This window comes from Hippoglossus hippoglossus, chromosome 11 (genome assembly GCF_009819705.1).
Source record: "Hippoglossus hippoglossus isolate fHipHip1 chromosome 11, fHipHip1.pri, whole genome shotgun sequence".
Classification (NCBI taxonomy): domain Eukaryota; kingdom Metazoa; phylum Chordata; class Actinopteri; order Pleuronectiformes; family Pleuronectidae; genus Hippoglossus; species Hippoglossus hippoglossus.
The window spans coordinates 10,760,568-10,780,014 of NC_047161.1; the positions used below are offsets into that span (position 1 = coordinate 10,760,568).

At 50.2% G+C, this 19,447-nt stretch overlaps 1 protein-coding gene and 1 long non-coding RNA gene across 2 annotated transcripts; one reads left to right on the plus strand and one right to left on the minus strand.

The window, feature by feature from the left end:
* Positions 1 to 78: 78 nt before the first annotated feature.
* On the plus strand, positions 79 to 18,391 carry ahdc1 (AT hook, DNA binding motif, containing 1). Its single transcript, XM_034599906.1, has 6 exons — positions 79 to 622; positions 11,133 to 11,326; positions 11,616 to 12,931; positions 13,050 to 14,746; positions 15,205 to 16,957; positions 18,186 to 18,391. Exons 3-5 carry the CDS (start codon positions 11,738 to 11,740, stop codon positions 16,949 to 16,951), a joined length of 4,638 nt encoding a protein of 1,545 aa, XP_034455797.1. The 5' UTR covers positions 79 to 622; positions 11,133 to 11,326; positions 11,616 to 11,737; the 3' UTR covers positions 16,952 to 16,957; positions 18,186 to 18,391.
* Positions 1,103 to 2,329, minus strand: LOC117770446. The gene is made up of 3 exons (XR_004615392.1): positions 2,258 to 2,329; positions 2,095 to 2,179; positions 1,103 to 1,490 (listed from the first exon to the last, which is right to left on the minus strand). It is a non-coding gene; the product is annotated as an uncharacterized LOC117770446 (long non-coding RNA).
* Positions 18,392 to 19,447: the final 1,056 nt, after the last annotated feature.

The window sequence follows — 19,447 nt, forward strand, 5'->3', positions numbered from 1 at the left end:
TGGTTCCAGGGGTGTGGAGTGAGGCCAGCTACGGGTGCCCGGATGCTTTTGACAGTCAGGCACGTTGGAGAGGCTCAGAGGAGACTGGGGCGCACGAGAGGCAGAGCTGGAATCGCAGTGGCGGAGACGCACGGGCGCACGTCTGTTTTTTGCCTCCCGCAAACCGGGGAGTCCCTGTCACCGAGAACCGGAGGACAGCGCTCGAGCGCGGCCGTGTCACCACCCGAACCGAGGGGCAGACTCTGAAGCAGCGTCCCCGCTCCCCGTTTTTTACATTTCTCACCTTTTCCCCTGCTTTTTTCCCCCCTTCTCTCTCCATCTTTGCGGGTGCAGATGTCGGTGTGAGCCAGAGGAGAGGAGCGGTCGCACGAGACAGCGGCGGCGGCGGCGGCAGCGAGGAGACGTTGACGCGGGAGGAGAACTGTCTCCCTCCGGGGCGGGCAGCCCAGATGAAGCGGGGACATGCTGCGCGCTGACGGCTGCGGACGCCGAGGCAACGGCTCCGTGACCCGGGCGAGGAGAGGAGCGGAGCCCGCGTTGACTCCGCACCGAGCTCCGGCAGCCAGCGCGAGCCCCCAGACTCTCTCTCTCTCTCTGTCTCCCAGGCTCTCTCTCCCCCGCGGTGAGTGCGCGTGCAGCGTCTTGTATATGAACCACACAAGAAAAATGTGCTCGTGTTGTCCGCTCGTCCAGATGTGCTGCACCTCTGGCACGCTCGTGCCGCGGGGTCATTTGGGCTTTACTGTAGGCATGCAGCGTGTGTGTATAGATCTTAATTGATGTTGGTGATCAAACACACACACACACTCACAGACACATACACACGCACACACACGCATACATGTGATTGCATGTGCGCGCAATGAACCCTGTGTACCCCCCCCTGTTTGTTTGATATCCAGATGAAGTGTTCTCACCCTTTAGCCTCTTTATCCTATGTACAGCGTAGACAAGACAGTCACACCACTGACACGCACACACACGCACACACACACGCACGCACACACTCTCTCTCTCTCTCTCTCTCTCTCTCTCTCTCTCTCTCTCTCTCTCTCTCTCTCTCTCTCTCTCTCTCTCTCTCTCTCTCTCTTTCTCTCTCTCTCTCTCTTGTATTGTTTATTTGCTGTCTCCATAGATGAGCCCTGCATGTGTATGAGTTTAATGGCACTTTTCTAATAATGAATTTACATACCAGTGGGACACACCAGAAGTCTGACAGTGAGCCCAGCCTCTCATGATGGACAGATGTTTGCTTTACCTATAAACAGGAGAGAGAGAGAGAGAGAGAGAGAGAGAGAGAGAGAGAGAGAGAGAGAGGGTCCCTGGTGAGCGTCCCTGGGTTTCTATCCCTGGCAGCCCCCCTCCTCAGGACAGTTATAGGCAGGACGCAGCAGCAGCAGCAGCAGCAGCAGCACATCCTGCAGTGGCAACAGGGGCTGCTGAGCTTGGAGAGACACGGCGTACTCATGGTGGTGATTATCAGCTCTTGTCTGTGGTTTAGTGAGAGGGGGGGGGGTTGTGAGAGAGAGAGAGAGAAAGGGGGGCAGGGGGGTGACAAAGGAATAAAGAGCGCATGAGAAACTGAAAGAGAGAGGACGGGGAGAGAGGGAAGTCAATGTCAGTGTCTGGGCAGTGACAGTTCGTTATTTAAGGGCCCCTCGGAGACGTGCACAGGCTGCCCTAGTGCAGGTGCTGTTGGTATGCAGAGTGATGCTTTGTCTGTCTGTCTCTCTCTCTCTGTCTGTCTCTCTCTCTCTGTCTGTCTCTCTCTCTCTCTGTCTGTCTGTCTGTCTTATACTTCACACACACACACACACACACAGTCTCACTCTCTCGGTCGCTGCTTGAAGAGTGAGTTCTCTTATTGGCAGGTCCACTTGGACATAATGAATAATTTCAACCCTCTGAATGCTGGAATGAAAAGGAAATGGCCTCACTTTGGCATGCAGCTGCTCTGTCAGACTTGTCTTGAGTGCATGGCCCTGTGTGTGTGTGTGTGTGTGTGTGTGTGTGTGTGTGTGTGTGTGTGAGAGAGAGAGAGAGAGAGAAAGAGAATGTGAACATATAACAGCTTAGGCATATTGTGCCTCCTACCTGTGTGAGCGGGGCTAGTTGTCATAGTAACGGCCTTGTAGCTCCGTTGATGTTCCGCCTGTCCTCATTGGCAGGGTCAGCGCACCTAACACACCACATCTCGTCTCAAAGCGGAGTGTGTGTGTGTGTGTACATGTCTACTGTGTGTGTGCTTTGGAAATACCTTTTGTTTGTGGCCTGCTGCTGTTTGTACTGTAGGTGTGTGGGGGTTGATGGCACATCCAAGTCAGTGTGTGTGTGTGTGTGTGTGCGTGCACGCTCTTGTGTGTTGCAGTGTCACAAAGATGCACCCTGTTGATATGACAGCCCACAGATCAACCAATCATCTGTTTTCCTCTCTCTGCCTATCAGCATGTGAGGTTGCCGTAGTCAGACGTCCTCTTGATATGGAGGTCGTCATGGAGATGGAGAAGACAGAATGGACATTTATTAATGAATGCACATGCTCACACTATTGCACACATGCACAAACATACAGATTGGTACAGTATTAATGGACGTCTGCTGATTTCCTGGTGCTTCTGGAAGTTTTGAGTTCACGATGGTGCAACCTGTTGAATGGCTGAATAGTGGTTTAGAGGAGTTCCAGTTTATTCTTGCATCAGGTCTAAATATGAACTAGGTTATCTTGAAAGATAGAATCACCTATTCAGTCTCTTTGGGGTTATTTGACCTCAACAAACAGACACTGCCACCAGACGAGCTGTATAATCTACATCAGAGGATATCCTTAACAGGGTCTGTTCAGATGCTGATTCTTCAAAAACAATCTCAGGCTTCATTTCACACATTTGGCTTCGGGCTGTGCACAAGATTCGTCAAATGCAAAAAATGTTGGGGTTACAGATTTTATTTGAAAGTCAGCCGAAGATCATTCTGACCCTTGTCTTTGAACTCTTCACAACAGATATTATTACTGCCATCCAGGAAAGGGGAATTTACACCGGCGTGTGTGTGTGTGTGTGTGTGTGTGTGTATTTGAATGAGTCAGGCCATTATTACTCAGCAATTGAAATGCCTCCAAAAATACACGAGAAATTGATTTTTAGGCCACCGATTCATGTAAACAATTCACCCTGACAGAATCTGGGTGGTTAGAGCTTCCATCTGATGACTTGGAGCTATGAGAAACGGCTTTAAGCATAAATATGTGACATTGTGATGCAAATTCTATCTCTGTTTCCAAATCAAAGACGTTATATTGAATGCTACTGTTAAAAAACAACCAACTTTACTTGAAAAAAATAATAATAATAAAACTTTACCATATGAAATGAGCTGCTGGCAAAAATAATTAGCCATAACTTTGTCCTTGGAGTGAAGGGTACTGTCTTTTATGACTCCTATTAATCTAATCGTCACCTGAAGTGAAATAGCTTTCGCCACAGGCAGGTAAATGTGGTTCAACTCCCACACACACACACACACACACACACGCACACGCACACGCACACGCACACACATGCACTCACATGCACTCACTCACGCTCACAAATACAAACAGATGCACCCACACACACACACACACACACGCACACACACGCACATATCGACCATTTAGCATTAGTGTAAGCAGTGTTTGTATGCTCCATTCTGTCACCTCCCACACAATACATTCATAAAACTGCTCCTCGGCGCCAAAGCCACTGACTCAATAGAGGACGTCTCCCCCCTTCTCTTTTCTCTCTCGCCGCCTTCCCTCTTTTAACCCCTCTGCCCCCCCCCCCTCCCCATGTATCTGTCCCTTGCCTCTGCTTCTTCTTTTTCTACCATTCCCCTCCTCGTCCTGCCTCACCTACCTCCTCATTCTCCTTACCCCCCCCCCCCCCACTCCCCCACCCCCAAGGGCTGGTTGCAGCCGGTTTGAGTCTGACAGTGGAGAGAGGGAGCTTCGACCTCTCACCTTCGGAGGATGGAGGGAGGGAGCGGAGGCAAAAGAAGAGGGATGATGGAGGGCAGCAGGGTGGAGGGATGCTGTGGAGCGAGGGGAGGGAGGGATGGAGGTGGGGGGTGCAACTGCAAGAGGCGAGGGAGAGGTCAAAGAACAGGAGGGATTTGCCGAGAAAGAGGGGAGAGCTGCTGGGGAAGGGACCGACTGAGAGCGAGAGTGAGAGAGAGTGAGAGAGAGGGAGAGAAAGAGGACAGAGGGGTCAGGAAGGAGAGGGAGTGATAAATGAAGGGAGAGTGGCAGGATGGAAGGATGAGGAGGGAGGGATGGATCGTGCGAGGGGATGAGAAGGAGAGAAAGACAGAGTGTGAAGCTGCTGTGTACCTCCCTAACAAGCTGGACAGAATCAGCTCAATTATTAAAGAGGAGCGAGAGATGGGAAAACACGCAGACATGCAGACGTACACGCAGAAAAAGCATCTCTCAGTGTCTGGCACACAACACATACTCGCCATCTTTTCACACACACACACACACACACCTCTACTGTACCTAATCTGCACAGATCAACATACTTACACACGCACTGTACGACTGATTTTCGTGTCTCTTCACACATGTGCGTCACAGTTATCTGTGTTTGTAGCGGCGTGCGAGTGTGCGTACACATGTGTCTGGGTTTGTGCGTTGAAAACAGTGAGTCAGAGGATAAGCAGAGACTTGTTAGTGATTCTCCTCAACACCCCCGAACCCCCCCTCCACCACACCCCCACCCAATTTGGCTCCGGCTCTGTCTCAACGTTCCAGCGCCGTGGCTCCAATGTCGTCCCATCAATACGAACAGATAATCAGAGCACTAAGGGGTCTGTCTATAAACCCCCACCGTGAATATAGTTTGCACCTTCTTCTCTTCCTTCCTTTCTTCTCTAACTCCCTTCCTCTCCCTCTCCCTCCCTCCTCCTCCTCCTCCTCTTCCTCTCTTGCCCGTTCCACCCTTGTTTCTAGTTCTCTTTCTTCTTTCCCTTTTCCCTCCTTCTCTGAGGAAGTGTTGCCCCCAAGGGACGAAAAGATTCGCTACCTTCCAGGAGAGAAAGAGATTGTGTGTGTGCCTCTCTCAGTGTGTGTGTGTGTGTGAATGTGTGTCCTCCACATGTGTGTGTGTGTGTGAGAGTGAGAATACACACTTCCTGAGACAGAAAGGGAGAGAGAGGCAGGGATAGAGCAAGTAAAGAGCGGGTGAGAGAGTGAAAGCAGAAGGCTGTGGAGGGGGAGGAGAGAGAAAGAGATAAGAGAGAAAGACTGAGAGTAGTCGGGGAGAAGGGGGAAGATGGATGAATTCACTGCGCACTGTGTGGGTGTGTGTGTGTGTGTCTGTGTCTGTGTGTGTGTCTGTGTGTGTGTGTGAGAGACAGATAGTTAGACAGAGAGATGGTAGGGAGATGCAGGTAGATGGAGATCGACTGAAGGGTTTCTTCCTCTCAGCAGAAGTCATAATTTCTTAGAGCCTGTACAGATGTTTGTGTATGTGTGTGTGTGTGCATGCACTTGTGTACATGCCTGATTGTGTTTGTACCTGAGTGTATTGCTTTGGCCAGGCTCGAGGCCAAGAACTGGAGAGGTACAGTGTAGTGTCGGCGTGTGTAGCGTGAGCAGCATGCGTGTGTCTGCGTGTGCTTCTCGAGAGGTGTGTAAGTTGAGGCTGTGGTTGATGAGCTGTCAGTACCTACAGTTGGAATGTTCACAAGGCGGCCATTGTTGTTCAAACAGCCAGCAGCCTTCTCCTTGGCAACGGGCGCTGCAGCAGCGTCTCCCACAGCAACTGTGGAACAGGAGTATGGAGAGAGGAGGAGGAGTCAGGAAGTCAGGGCCGCAGCGCAGAGGCCCCTCTCCAAAACACTGGCCTCAAGGTCTGAGTGTGTGTCGGGGTCCAAGCATCTGGTGTGTGTGTCCTCTGTGTGTGCGGTGGATGTGCATGACTATGTGTGTCGATACATGTGGTTTTAAAGTGTGTCTGTGAGTTCTCGCCACCATGACTATGTGGATCGTGCAACTCTGCTCTGTTTCTGTCTATTTGTGTGTGCATGTCATGTCAGTGTGTATTTGTGTGTGTTTGCACCTGTATGAACTCAAAGGGGGTGTGTTTTTGTGTTTTCCCCTAAGTAACTAGTTTCATCTAATTGCATTTGTGTGCTTTTGTGTTTGTGTCCAAACTTATCCCTGTGCGTCCTTTGTCGTATGTAATCCTGTACTTGGTTTCGTGTACACACATGTTCACACACTCCTGGCTGCTCCCAGCTGGTGTGGTTGGTCACATGACCTGACTGAGGGGCGGCCATCAGCAGTGCCAGGAAACCGCCTGCAGGAGAGCGAGAGAGGATAGAAAGTGTCAGGCTGAGTTGAAGATGAGGGAGGGGTGCGTGCATGTGTGTGTTGTGGGATAGAAAGCGGAGGTGGGAGGTTTGTGTGCGTGTTAATGGGTATGTGCATGTGTGTGTATGTGGGGGGCTGCTCGAGAGATGAGAGTGGGAACCGTGAGGAAGAAAAGTGGGGGGATTGGGGCGGGGGGGGGGGGGGGGGGGGTGAAGGAGGAAGAGGAAGGGGTAATACAGTCCTCCTCGCCTTAAAATAACTACAGCATGTAGGTTCCTGCAGAAACAACAGTCGGAGAGTGAGACAGTCAGATGAGGGTTGGCTGTGTTTGTGTGTGTATGTGTGTGGGGTGGGGTGGGGGGGATCCTGGTTATATGTTGTTTAATGTTTGGAGCTACTTCTCAGGTCCCCTGTGCTCATCCTTGGCAGGGCCACCACTGTATCTGCTGTGTGAAGTCTGTTTATGTTAGATGTGTGCCTAAACGTCTGTCTGCCTTTTTGTTTGTCTGCACATATGGTTTATGTGTTGGTCTCTATTCACTTATATGCTGTGTGTGTGTGTGTGTGTGTGTGTGTGTGTGTGCGTGTGTGTGCGTGTGTGTGCGTGTGTGTGCGTGTGTGTGCGTGTGTGTGCGTGCACGTGCTTGCTTTTGGCAGGAGCTAGAGCGTGCACACTGATGATGAAGATCATTAGGAATTTCCTGCAACTGGGGAGGTGGCGGTGTTTTTTCGGAGAGGGTGGGGGGGGGGCAGCAGCAGAATGGGTGGGATGCGAGTGGGTGAGATAGAGAGAGAAGAGGTCAGAGTGAAGGAGAGTGGGTGGGTGAGGGATGAGGGGGTCTGCGTGTGTGTTTAGTCGGACCGTCTCCGTTTGAGTGACGTGTGTGATCTGCCAAAGCCCAAAGTTCACCTCTGCTCTGAAGGGTTGTCGGTAGTAATGTGTGTGCTGGCATGACGGCCCCCGATAGAGCGATTTGTGTGTAGATCATTCCTCGGCCCCTCTGGCACACTTACAACACCTCAAGCTCTCCAACGGCCGAGGTCTGATGATTGGAAGAGTTGTGATGTGCTCAAATTTGAGCTGCCCGCTGGGCTGCAATGCTCTGCGGTTGAGGCATGACCTCATAACTTCAGGTTTTTTTTTCTTCATTTTGTTGAATTAAAACTTTTTAACAATTTGGCCAAGTAAATTTTTTTTTTTCCACAACGGGAAAAGAAACCCTGCCTTCGCATCCAAAATGTCAACATATCATTTTAAGATGTTAGGGTTGTGCTCATGTTAAATGGGAGGTTTCTGAAGTTGAATAAAGTTTTGCTAAAGCTGCTGTGAAATGACATCCATGTAATCTGTTTTTGTTTGTTGCTTGTATCTCGCTCCACACTCAAACCTTAGATTTGATCAGCACAGGCAACGTTGGCACTTCATCAACCAGTTCAAAGTGATGCTGTACATACTCGATAACGTCTCATTGACAAACTGGAATACAACATGACACGCCATTTTTTTGGACTAATGAATGAGTTGAAAACACATCGTCGTCAAGTTTTGTTCATTGTCTTTCGTGTTAATGGTTCAGTCTGATGTTTGTTCTGTTTGTGGAGGAAGTTGGGCGTCGTCACGTGTGTTGTGGGATGGTTTGAGGCGGCGTGGAGGAACGGGAGGCTGATGGTAGCTGAGTATCTGCGCGGTGTCACTCGGTCTCTGTGGACCCCCTGACCCACTTCCTCCCCCTCCCCACCTCTCTTCTCTCTCTCCTGGCCTCACATACACTTTCTCCATACCCCCCCCCCCCCCCCACCACCACCACCACCACCACCACCACCACCACCAGCACCACCAACCTCTTCTTCTTATCTGTCTAAACCTCTCTGTGGAGCACCCCCCCTACACCACACCCCACCTCCTGCAGTCACCACCCCTCTCTCTCTCTCTCTCTCTCTCTCTCTCTCTCTCTCTCTCACTACCTTACACTCTCTCCCCCCTCCCTCACACCACTCCCCCCCCCCCCCCCCCCCCATGCTGTTTCGGTGCTGCTGCCTGTCTCTTAGCAACAACTGCACACCCGTTAGAGCTCAGTGAGTGCTTTTACAAACACACCCAGGAAGACACACGCGCACACGCGCACATTCACACACACACGTACGTGCCTGCACTGACACACACGCGCGTGCGCACGCACACACACACACACACAGGGTCTAGTTCCTCATTGAGGGTTGCTGCTGGCAGGCCTGTGAGTCTGCAAGCCTTTTGTGGCAGTGAGATAGATGGGAAGAGAATAGATATGCTGTACAGCTACCACGTACAGAACGATTGTTCCTCTCACACTATGCACGACAGGGCAACTGCCCAAAACTGGAAAATGACAGGTTCTTGTCTGCGATTTCACACTGGCATTCACTCTGTGGCAATATTGTGTTGTTGTTGCCTTCCCTGTAAGCTCACAATAGCTCCAAAAAAGAACTTATATGCGTAGACAATTTTTTTTTAACAATATCAAAACTTTTTAAAACAATATCACTCGTGTGAGAGCGGCTCTTTGTGAGACAGATTCAACAGATCACCATGTGGGAGCGTCGCACACCATCGGCAGTTTTCACAGAGACAATACTACGCCGCTGAGTGTTCCAAAGCCCCAGAGCCACTCAGTAAAATGCACCAAAACGCCTTTCCTGCGTACGACACCGAAGATATTGGGATGGCGGCTGATGGAGTATTTGCTTAAACAATGAATCATAGTGGGAGCGTTTGATAGGCTGGCATCTAAGCCCCGTCAGGATGCCCCCTGCAGAGCACAGTAGAGGGATATTTGCATGTGTGTCTTTGTTTTGTGTGTGAATATAAATGTTCATGGGTAGAAATATGTGTGTGTGTGTCATATGTATGTCTTTATGTGCAAATCGATGTGTGAGTGTGTGGGAGGATGAAGCTGTGGTGGCATATTTGCATGTGTCTTTGTGTGTTGGTACGTGCCGCTTTGTGTGTGTCTGTGAGTGACAGTGTGCATGTATGTCTAAGCACATGTGCAGCAATGTTTAATTAAAGCATGTGTTTCTCTCCGTCTCGCACGCACCGGTCAGATGGAGCCTTAATTAATGAATACTGTTAATTAGAGAAAAGAGAAAGTGAGAATGAGAGTGGAAGAGAAGGGAGGGAGGGAGACAGTGCTGGCATAGGAGGGAATGGGTGAGGGGGTTAAAGAAACTATGTTCTGCATGTGTGTGTGTCTGTGTGCGTGCGTGTGTGTGTGTTCATCTCCATGTTTGTATGTCCCAGTTGTGTCATCCCTCAGAGCAACAGAACGTTGAGGTTGCTCTGCTCCATGTGTTCAGTCCCAAACTCTGCTACAGCAAAACTCTCCCACTCCTCCTCCTCCTCCTCCTCTCCCGCTTCCTTCTCTCCTTCTCGCCTCATTTCAACTTTTTCTCCCCCATATACCTCAAATCAGTGCGTCTCATTCAATCTGTCCACTTACCGTCCTTTCCCTATCTTGGCCATGTCTTTCACGTAGCTGAACCTCTTCCATCTCCTGCCATTTCTCAGGCTTTCTCACCCATTCACTCAGTAATTTGAGTGTCTTCCACCCTCTCTGTTCCCCTTTTTCTTTCTTTCGTTCTTTCTCTCTCTCTCTCTCTCTCTCTCTCTCTCTCACTGCTCTGTCCTTCTCCCAACCTCCTAATCAGAACCATATGTTGGAGACGGAGGCAGAGAGATCTGACGATGGAGAGGATTGCGTTGTATGTGGAGAGTGTGCTGGAGCCAACAATGTGCGCGTGTGTGTGTGTGTGTGTGCAAAAGTGGGCACGCATACATACTTGTGTTTGTGCTTGAAATGTGTGTGTGCACGCACGCCGTCACGTGGGAGTCTGATAGCACGTGTGGTCCAGATTTCATAAGATTTCTGTCTCTCCTGGCTGTCAGTCCTTCCGCTTCTCCTCTGCTCTGGGTTTTTCTATAATCCTCCAGTCGTTCCTGTCTTTCTGTCACCTTCATCTCTCCATCCTCTTAACACCTCTCTATTCATCACCTCTCTGCTTCCCCCTGGTGGCTGTGATTATTCACACATTCTCATTCTTCTTGTACCCTCCAAGTCTAGTAGTGCTTTGTAATGCATTTGAATAGTTTTTGCTGAAATGTGACATGCAGTGTGTGTGTGTGTGTGTGTGTGTGTGTGTGTGTGTGTGTGTGTGTGTGTGTGTGTGTGTGTGTGTGTGTGTGTGTGTGTGTGTGTGTGTGTGTGTGTGTGTGTGTGTGTGTGTGTGTGTGTGTGTGTGTGTGTGTGTGTGTGTGTGTGTGTGTGCGTGTGTGTGTGTGTGCCATGATTATAATTTGTGGACCTACGTCTATTCACTCAAATATGGTGGTATTGGAAAAATGTGGCAAAACTCACCCAGGCCCATACACAGCATCTCACTCTGTGTGTGTGATCCTCATCATGTAGCATACATCAAAATCAAATAGAGTAAAGTGGCTCTGACTCACAGGTGAACCCACAATCTGCTGGTAAACGTGATAGTACAATAGACTTCAAAATTTTATATTGCAAGTCATCTTCCAAAATAATTGTGTCTGATGTGAGATGGTGCAGCCCTCACCAAAATACAGATTCTTGTCTGGTCTGATGCGTGCTGTGACATCATGTACTAATCTCTTATTCTTTCTGCTCCACCCTCCTTTTCCTTTTCTTCTCTCCAACTGCTGTCAACTCTCTGTCCCTCCCTCTGTCTGTCTGTCTGTCCGTCTGTCCGTCTGTCTGTCTCCCTCTTTCTCTTACTCCAGCAACCATGGGCAAAAGACAGGAGCAGAGGGGAGAGAAAAAGTATGTGAGCTCTCCACTGCAGTATTGATGACCCAATGATCCCCTGCAGAACAGAGCCAGTCAGGCAGACACAGCAAGGCTCAACTCAGAATCAAAATCAGAATCAGCGCCACGACCGATCGGTGAAAGCAAGCGGCCGAACAGGATATGAATGGTAAATGTAATCTAATGTTGTAATGCTGCTGTGTGGGTGGCACAGTTAATAGAATAGAGTGCATTACAGATTAGGTTTATGGCCCATTGCCAAAAAAATGGTGGACGATTCCCTCACACAATTCCATCTGTGCTGCAAATGTTTGATTTAGATTTTTTTCTGTATGTTTGATGCATTAAATGACCAGTATATTTAGCAGCAACGAGTTTAGATTAAATTTATTAATTGCAACAACGAAACTTATTTGCAGACTTTCTATTCAGTTTATAATTTTTTTGTCTACCCTCAGGTCCTTGAAGCCTCTTGCGAGCTGCCAGAGGAAGACGGCAACAAAGAAGAAAACACTCATCTACATTCAGCAGAAAACATCCCCCTTTTTATTCCCTCACTACCAGCAGGACTATACACTGAATGAGTGGCTTGTCAGATCACCTATTTTCAGGCCAGTCTGGGGCACCAGTGGGCTGTGGTGGAAATCAGGCAGAGGAAAAAGGGTGCGTGGGAGGGCTGGAGGAGCTGGAAGGGCCTGAGCTCTGGACCAGGGAGCTTGGGTTCCAGGCGGAGTTCCAGGACCCTTCCAACAATGGACTGGCCCCGGTGACCTCTGACCACTTTCCCGCCTCCCCAGCCTCTGCCCTGGCCAACGGCCTCCACCTACAGAGAAGGCTGGGGCTGAACACCTGTCGGCGGAGGCAGACGCAGACTCAGACCGCTGCTGAGACACACGCATTTGCAGAGACATTTAAAGACATGCAGACGCACATAGACCCAGATATGCATGCACAGATGGATAATTGTGGACACATGGATGTCAATGCACATACGGGTTCTGTTGGGCCTGAGCACTCCAGAACTCTCACACCAGAGGCCATACACACAAACTCACCTCAACCCCTGTCTTTGGCGCTTGGCAATCATCCTGCCTCCACCAATCAGCTGGCAGCCCCAGTCCTCAAGGCAGAGAAAGACATTCCCTCAACCTTTTTCCCTATCGGCCCAAACCAAACCCCCGGCTCCTCTCCTCTTCCTGTGGAGGCGGAGAAGAAGTATGCACTCCGCAGCTCTGGACGTCCTCGCTTCCCCTGTCACCTGCGCAAATCCTCCCGCCTCCGCCGAAGCATGGAGGACGGGGAGAAGAGGGCAGTGAAGGAGAGGGGAGGAGAGGAGGAGTTGGAAGCATTAGAGGAAAAGATCTGGAGGGTTAAAGAAGAGGAGGTGGCTGTTCGCAAGAAGGAAGAGCCTTCGCCTGCTGTTCTTCGGGCAGCTGTTTTACCCGCAGCCCCCTGTCCTACAGATATCGCTCTCGCTCTTACTGTAGCCAAACCTGCTCCTAAAGCTATACACAAACCTGGGCCCAGACTTGGACATAAACCTGGACCTAAATCAAGGTCTAGGCCTGCACCAAAATCTGTCCAAAAAGCAGCTCCTAAAAGCGTCATGAAACAACGGCAGGCAGCACAGTCCATTGCTCGTCGTGTCACCCCTCACCACCCATTTATGAACACATCCACCATTGCTGCGTCTCTGTTAGCTGTTAAGGAGGAACCTGTTACACAGTTGGGGGTATGTCCTCCTAATAACCGGAAGTGTAAACGATTTGTCGGCGTAAGTTAATTTATTAACACATAACACTTTACACCATGTATCGTATCATATCATATATGAAGTGTATATTTTAACAAATCGCAATTGATTTTGTTTCTTGTTGGTCTTTGCTTTTCAGGTGAGGAAGATTGTCGTCAAGGTGGCTCGCATTCCCGTCAGCCTCAGCCGCCGACAGAAGAGCTACAAGATTTCCAATCTGGAGACATTTACGGGGACAGAGAAAGGCAACAATGGCAGTCTGGAGGGCTCAGAGGCTGTTCGAGAGCCCACCGCACTTCTCCGCATGAAGAACAACGGGAAGAGTGTTATGGTGATGTTCCCTCCTGGAGAGCTGCCTGTTATTCTCAAACGCAGGAGGGGTCGACCGCCCAAACAGGCTCTGCCAGTAATACCGGGAGAGCCTCCAAATGCTGGCAGTGCTAGTGGTAATGGAGACCAGCCCAAAAAGCCCCGGAGGCGTCGTCGGACTAAACTCCCTTCTCCTTATCCATCTTATGTTAATGATACTAATGATGTGAAAACAGAGTACGGGGATGTTCTGTCCAAACTGGCCTTTTTAAACCGCCAGCCCCCTGCCACTGGCCGTTGCTCTCCACCTCGATGCTGGACACCCAGTGAGCCAGAGAGCTTTCATGTGCCCTTGGAAAACCCTGGAATATCCACCCTGATCCACCGCCTCACCGGGTATAGACGCCCGCGGGGTGGCAGAGGAGGTGGCGCTGGAAGAGGTGGCGGAGCAGCAGGGGGTATTGGGGGCACTGAGCACAATAAGAGCACCTTCAGTGACTTCTTTGAATCCATCGGTAAAAAGCGGAAACTGAGCCCCATGTCTGAGCACGGATTACCAAGGAAAAGGGGGAAGGGTGGGGTCGGTAGGGGAGGGGGTGTCGTAGGAACTGAGCCTGGCGTAGAGAAAGTAGTCAAGAAGAAACGTATAAGGAAAAATGGCGCAAGTAAAGGGGAGGGGGTGTTCATGGGGCAGGACTGGCCCAATGGGGCAGGTGGCTGGGGGGAGGAGGGATGTCTGGAGAAGGAGAAAGGTTTGGGTGGGTTTCAGCTCTGTGGATCACCGAGGGGGGGCTTTTCATCCTGTGAGGTAGGAAGGGGGGGTGCCTACAGCAGTCCAGGGGGAAGCAGAGGTGTTGGGCCAGCGGGGGAGGACTCACAAAGCCTGTTCGCTGGATATTTCCGCTCACTGCTGGACTCGGACGATTCATCAGACCTGCTGGACATTTCCTCGCAGTCAAACGCCCGCAAAACTTCATCCACCCCTGGTTATGAGCCATCCAGCCCAGCTCCCAGTCACAGCTGGGCCCCTGCATTTTCCAAGTGGTGTTCCAAGGGTGCCAGTTCTGGGGTGGAGGGTTCAGCGCAAACACATTGCTCCTCAGCCAGGCCTCCATATAGCTACAGCAGCCTGGCCCAAACATCACCCACCACTTCTACCTATCCTAAATCCAACCCCCCATCTCTCTCGCACTCTCCTAGCTCCCCACATCCTGCCTCTTATGGGCACTACTCCTCTGGCTACTCCTCCTCCTCTCCTGCAGTGTCACAGCGATCCTCAGACTGCAGCTTCGCTTACGGGTCCGGACACAGCAGTGGCAAGGCCACCCCTGTCGGCCAGATTGGCTATTCTAACTACCAGGCAGCAGCCAAGCGGGGCTTTTGTGGATATCCTGCAGCAGGTCATTCCTCCATGGTGCGGGGGGAGACCACAGGACCCACATCACCTGGAGGAGGGTACATGTCAGTGGCCAGAGGCAGCCCTTTTAGCTCCTCCCAACAGTACAGCTCCAATCAGTGGAGCTACAGGTAAAGCACGAATTTTGCGATTTTAAGGCATTGCTGAGTTTCTTTTTCACACAAAATCTGACTTGGTGTAAATGAAATAAGTGATTTAATGTTTTCTTCAATTAAAAGGAGAAGTACGAACTAGTAAAAGTCTGACCATGGCAGGATCAAAGCGATGTGATTTGCCAAATATTAATGTGTAATTCAAGCTCATCATTTTCAATTTTTACATGTCCACCATGTGCTAATTAACAGTCCATACCTGACATTAGTTAACTCGGGGCTAAAATGTACACCGTGGTTATACAGCAGAGGAATGCATAATTTCCACCCACATGCAGAGAGGTCTCTTCAGGTTCTTGTTGCTGGTTGGTGGAGCAGCAACAAAGAGCAGTGAAAATCGAACACAATTTATTTCAAGATATATTGTGTTTTATAATTGCTGTTGTTAATTTCATATTTTTTTATTTTTTCTTCAGACAAGGTTACGGCGGCTGGTCAACAGACGGCTTCGGGCCTCAGTATCACGGCTACGGTGAATATGGCTCCAATGAGTCCAAAGACATCCTGGATATCTCGAACTACACCCCCCAGAAAGCCAAGCGACAACCTTTTCCTGAAAGCCTGTCAGAATCCTCCTCTGACTCTTTGCATCTTGGATCTGCAGCCACCGGTATCGCACCGAGCTCCGCTGGCGGCACGTTCAAACTGACTGAGGCAGTCTCTGTTAGCGGAGAAGGGGGTCCGTCGAGTCTGTCCAGCCTGGAGAAGTTGATGATGGATTGGCACGAGGGAGCTTCGGGGCCCTCGTATAACTGGAGCCAGAACGTCCTCTTTCAGGGAGGCGGAAACAGCAAACCTGGCCGCGGCCGCAGGAAACGGACTGAGCCACAATCAGAAAAAGATGGTGTTTCTACTTTACACTCTGATTCCCAATCCAGTCCCTCACCAACGCCTATTCCTGGACCTAAGCGAGGAGGTGTAGGTGGGCGGGGCAGAGGGTCCAGAGGTGGTAGAGGGGGGCTGTCTCCATGTCAGAGAGAGCGGCCTAAAGGCAGGGGCAAGGCTTCCTCTACGTGTGGAGCAGGAGGAGTAGTGTCTGCTGGAGGCACAGAGGGGTCTGGGCTGTTCCAGGAGGTGCTGGACTATTACAGTGGTGACAGTAGCAGCCTCTCTCCCCTGGCCACTCCCAATCCCGCACCACCCTCCAGCTACCTCCAGGACCCCTGTGAGTACCCCTCCCCTTATTCTGCTCACCCGTCCACACCTTCCTCTGAGGAGCGATATCCAGCCTTATACCCTGGAGAGTCCTCTTCCTCCCTCTCACCCGGTGTCTCGTCTCCCCCTTACCCTCCCAAGCCCACCCCTCCTCCTCCCCAGTCTTACCACCCAGTCCCATCCAGGACCTTCTCCCCCTCCTGCTCCCCCTCACCACGGGTAACATCCCACTGCAGCACTGCACTGAGTCCTTCTCATCGCCCTGCTCCGAAAGACCCACAGTTCTCCCAGTACGACTCCCCGAGCTACTGCAGCTCCCCCTATTGGTACGGACAGACATCGCACAGTGGAAGCCCCAGCCCACACTCGCACAGCACACACTCAAACACAGCTGTGCACGCACACAGCAACCCGCATACAAGTCCTCACGGAAACGCACACGGTAATCCACTCGCTAGCCCGAACGCAAACACACACACTCATATAATCCAGACCCCCCACGACACGCACCATCACAACACTCAGCCGCTCGCGAACCTGAGCTCGCACACCAACACCCATCCCACCTCGCACCTCCAGAGCAGCCCCCTCACTCACTCCAACCCGCACACCAACAATCAGACCCACCACAATGCACACACCAACCCCAGCACTCACCTCCCATCCCACACACACTCCAACCCCAGCCCCAGCCTACTCTCCCACTCGACACCCCTGCTTTACGAAGAGCGCAGCCCCCCCTCCGCCATGAGCGCCCACAAGCGGGATCTGACCCCCCACCCCATGAGCACAGGCCACCGCCAAGGCCCCCTGCCTCACTCCTCATACCTCAAACCTCCCCTGGACTCCTCGCCCCATCAGGAGGACACTAGTGGCTTCTCCCTGTCCCACCAGTCCTACCAGGGCATGGGACACCGTTACCCCTCCCAGGTGGCTCAGGGAGGTGGGGTACTGTGCCAGCTCTTGGACCCAGCCAATGATGAAAGCTTCAGCGTCACCAGCCTGTAACAGCAGGTGGGTTTATTTAACCTTCAAACAAACAATAAGCCCATTAAGGAGGATGACCATAAGTTTTGATAAAAAATGTGTAGAAAACCTTGCCAAGTGTTTTGAAAGAGGTTCAATACTTGATATTTAATTGGATGATGAAGCTTTGATAGTTCAGTCAGACAAGTCACGTTGTAAATGTTTATTGCAGCAGCAGAACAGAGTGAGAGTCTGGCGTCAAGTCTCCAAAACCCAGATATGATTAAATACAGTAGATATAATGGAGAGTGAGCTTTAACCCACCTGTTGGCACTACAGGTGGATGCTGGGATGGTGGAGGGGCTGAGTCAACAGGCAGCAGAGGCACTGACAAACAAAGGCAGTGATGGGAAATCTTTGCACCTTGAATAGGCCACCAAATTGGGAGGGGATGTATTACAGTCAACTTTAGAAGCAGTTTCACAAAAAAGTTTTATCCTATATATATCTGGTTAGAAAACTGTTTTTAATCAGCTTTTGCCAGATTATATAAGCCCATTTCTAAAGATGAAATTTATGTATTTGAAATTGTTTCATGGTAACTTGGATGGATAAAGGTGGACTGCATGACGGTTCCCCTTAAAGTGACGCCATAGTGTCTTGATTGCTTCCTAGTGGCTGGCTGCAGTATAGATGGGACATGGACATTACTTTATCTGTCTGTTACATATCATGTTTGTATATGAGGTGCAAAAGTCCCTGATTGGTTTGGTTTTCATTTAACTTGATGTTGTAAAAAGGTGAAATGTCATGATTGACAGCTGAGACTGACTCGCGATTGGTCAAGCACGTGTATTGGCGAGATCTCGATACTGCAGCTCCATCCCCTGATCACTTCTGCGCAGACCCCGGGTCCAAATAGCGCCATCGGCCTAAGATTGCAGTGTTTGTATCCTGGATATTTTAGCTTCAATTTTGTACAGTGAGAGGTGGGGATGCGTCGTCCATCTTTATTTACAGCCTACGGTCAAAATATGTTCAAGCTGTGATAGTCAATAAAAACTCTTGAGCTGAAGTGCAAAGAGGTAAACTGAGCAGACACACTTACTGCATTACTTTATGCACCAAATCAACCTTCTTACAGGGATATGATCAAATATAGTCTAGGTGTATTTCATTCAATTCATATTATAATGCTTTTCTTTATCTCTTTCTAAAATATCTGTCTTGCTCTCTTTTCCTCATCTGTATCTCTCTCCCTTTGTTTCTCTTCCAGGTGCATTCAGTCCAAGCTTTTACAGATTTGCAAACATTTTTTTTCATTTTTGTTAAGGAGACTTCTTTGTGAGAGACTGTGAAAATGAAGGTTGAGAATTTAGCTGCCAGCTTTGGACAGTAAAGCTTTAATTCTCCAGCACTGACAATCAAAAATCAGCCACAACTTAAAACACCCAAGCATGTGCACACACAAATTCACACACACACACACACACGCACACACACACACACACACACACACACACACACACACACACACACACACACACACACACACGCACACACAAATACAGACAAGCATGTGCAGATCAGTTCACTACCTAAACATGACCACGTAGAACCATACATGTGTACACTCACTCACACTCTGTGCTGGAATGAGGGACTGGCCAGGAGGAGCTGACAGATGAAAGCCAGATGCTGACGGACAGAGACAAACCTATTTCCTCATTCCGTTGAGTCCTGCTGTGGTACATAGAGGACTCCATTTCCCAGAAGTCTGTATCTCACCAAAATCTTTCTGGTCTTGTTCTGTACATCTGCAATATGGACAAAGTCGGAGCATGCCGCTCTGTCTGTCTCTCTCTTTCTGTTTCTCTCCTCTGTCCTCCCCTCCCCTTCTTTGCTAAACCAGCAACCGTGTTCTGCACTCGACTCACCGACACTGTCATTTCTGTCTCGTGCTCCAACCTGAACCGCATCTGAGCCCAAAATTGACTTTTTGAATACCATGAGCCTTGCAAATGTCCTGCTCTGTGCACTCTCTCCTTGTGTTGTGTCCCATAAGAGAAAAAGTGGACAAAATAATGTTTCTGCTCTTGAAATACCAGCATCTGTACATACGACTCCAGCTCCAAGCCAGGGGCCCCCTCTTCACTCGGAGGGTCCGCCATCGTCATGCCCTCCTCAGCGCTCTGCCATGGTTTCTCTGCTCTGCGGGGGGGGAATGGGTTTCTGGTGTGGGGGTGGTATTAGGGGGTGGAGGGGGGCTGCAGCATGGAGACTCAACATCATGTGTTTTGATGTTTTAAACTACAAGGGAAAGAGACATTGAAATCATAAAAATGGCCCCAAAGAGACTCTTGTTTTTCTGTGTGCAAATGTGAGACAGAGGGGGTTGTGTTTGCGTGACTGCAGTAATGCATGTATCTCTGTGTGTGTGTGTGTGTGTGTGTGTGTGTGTGTGTGTGTGTGTGTGTGTGTGTGTGTGTGTGTGTGTGTGTGTGTGTGTGTGTGTGTGTGTGTGTGTGTGTGTGTGTG

Excerpts from the sequence above, each read along its gene's own strand:
- ahdc1 (XM_034599906.1), top strand. The coding sequence starts at position 11,738 with ATGAGTGGCTTGTCAGATCACCTATTTTCAGGCCAGTCTGGGGCACCA. Across the intron at positions 12,932-13,049 it reads AGTGTAAACGATTTGTCGGC|GTGAGGAAGATTGTCGTCAA; the intron begins GTAAGTTAATTT and ends TTTGCTTTTCAG. Across the intron at positions 14,747-15,204 it reads TCCAATCAGTGGAGCTACAG|ACAAGGTTACGGCGGCTGGT; the intron begins GTAAAGCACGAA and ends TTTTTTCTTCAG.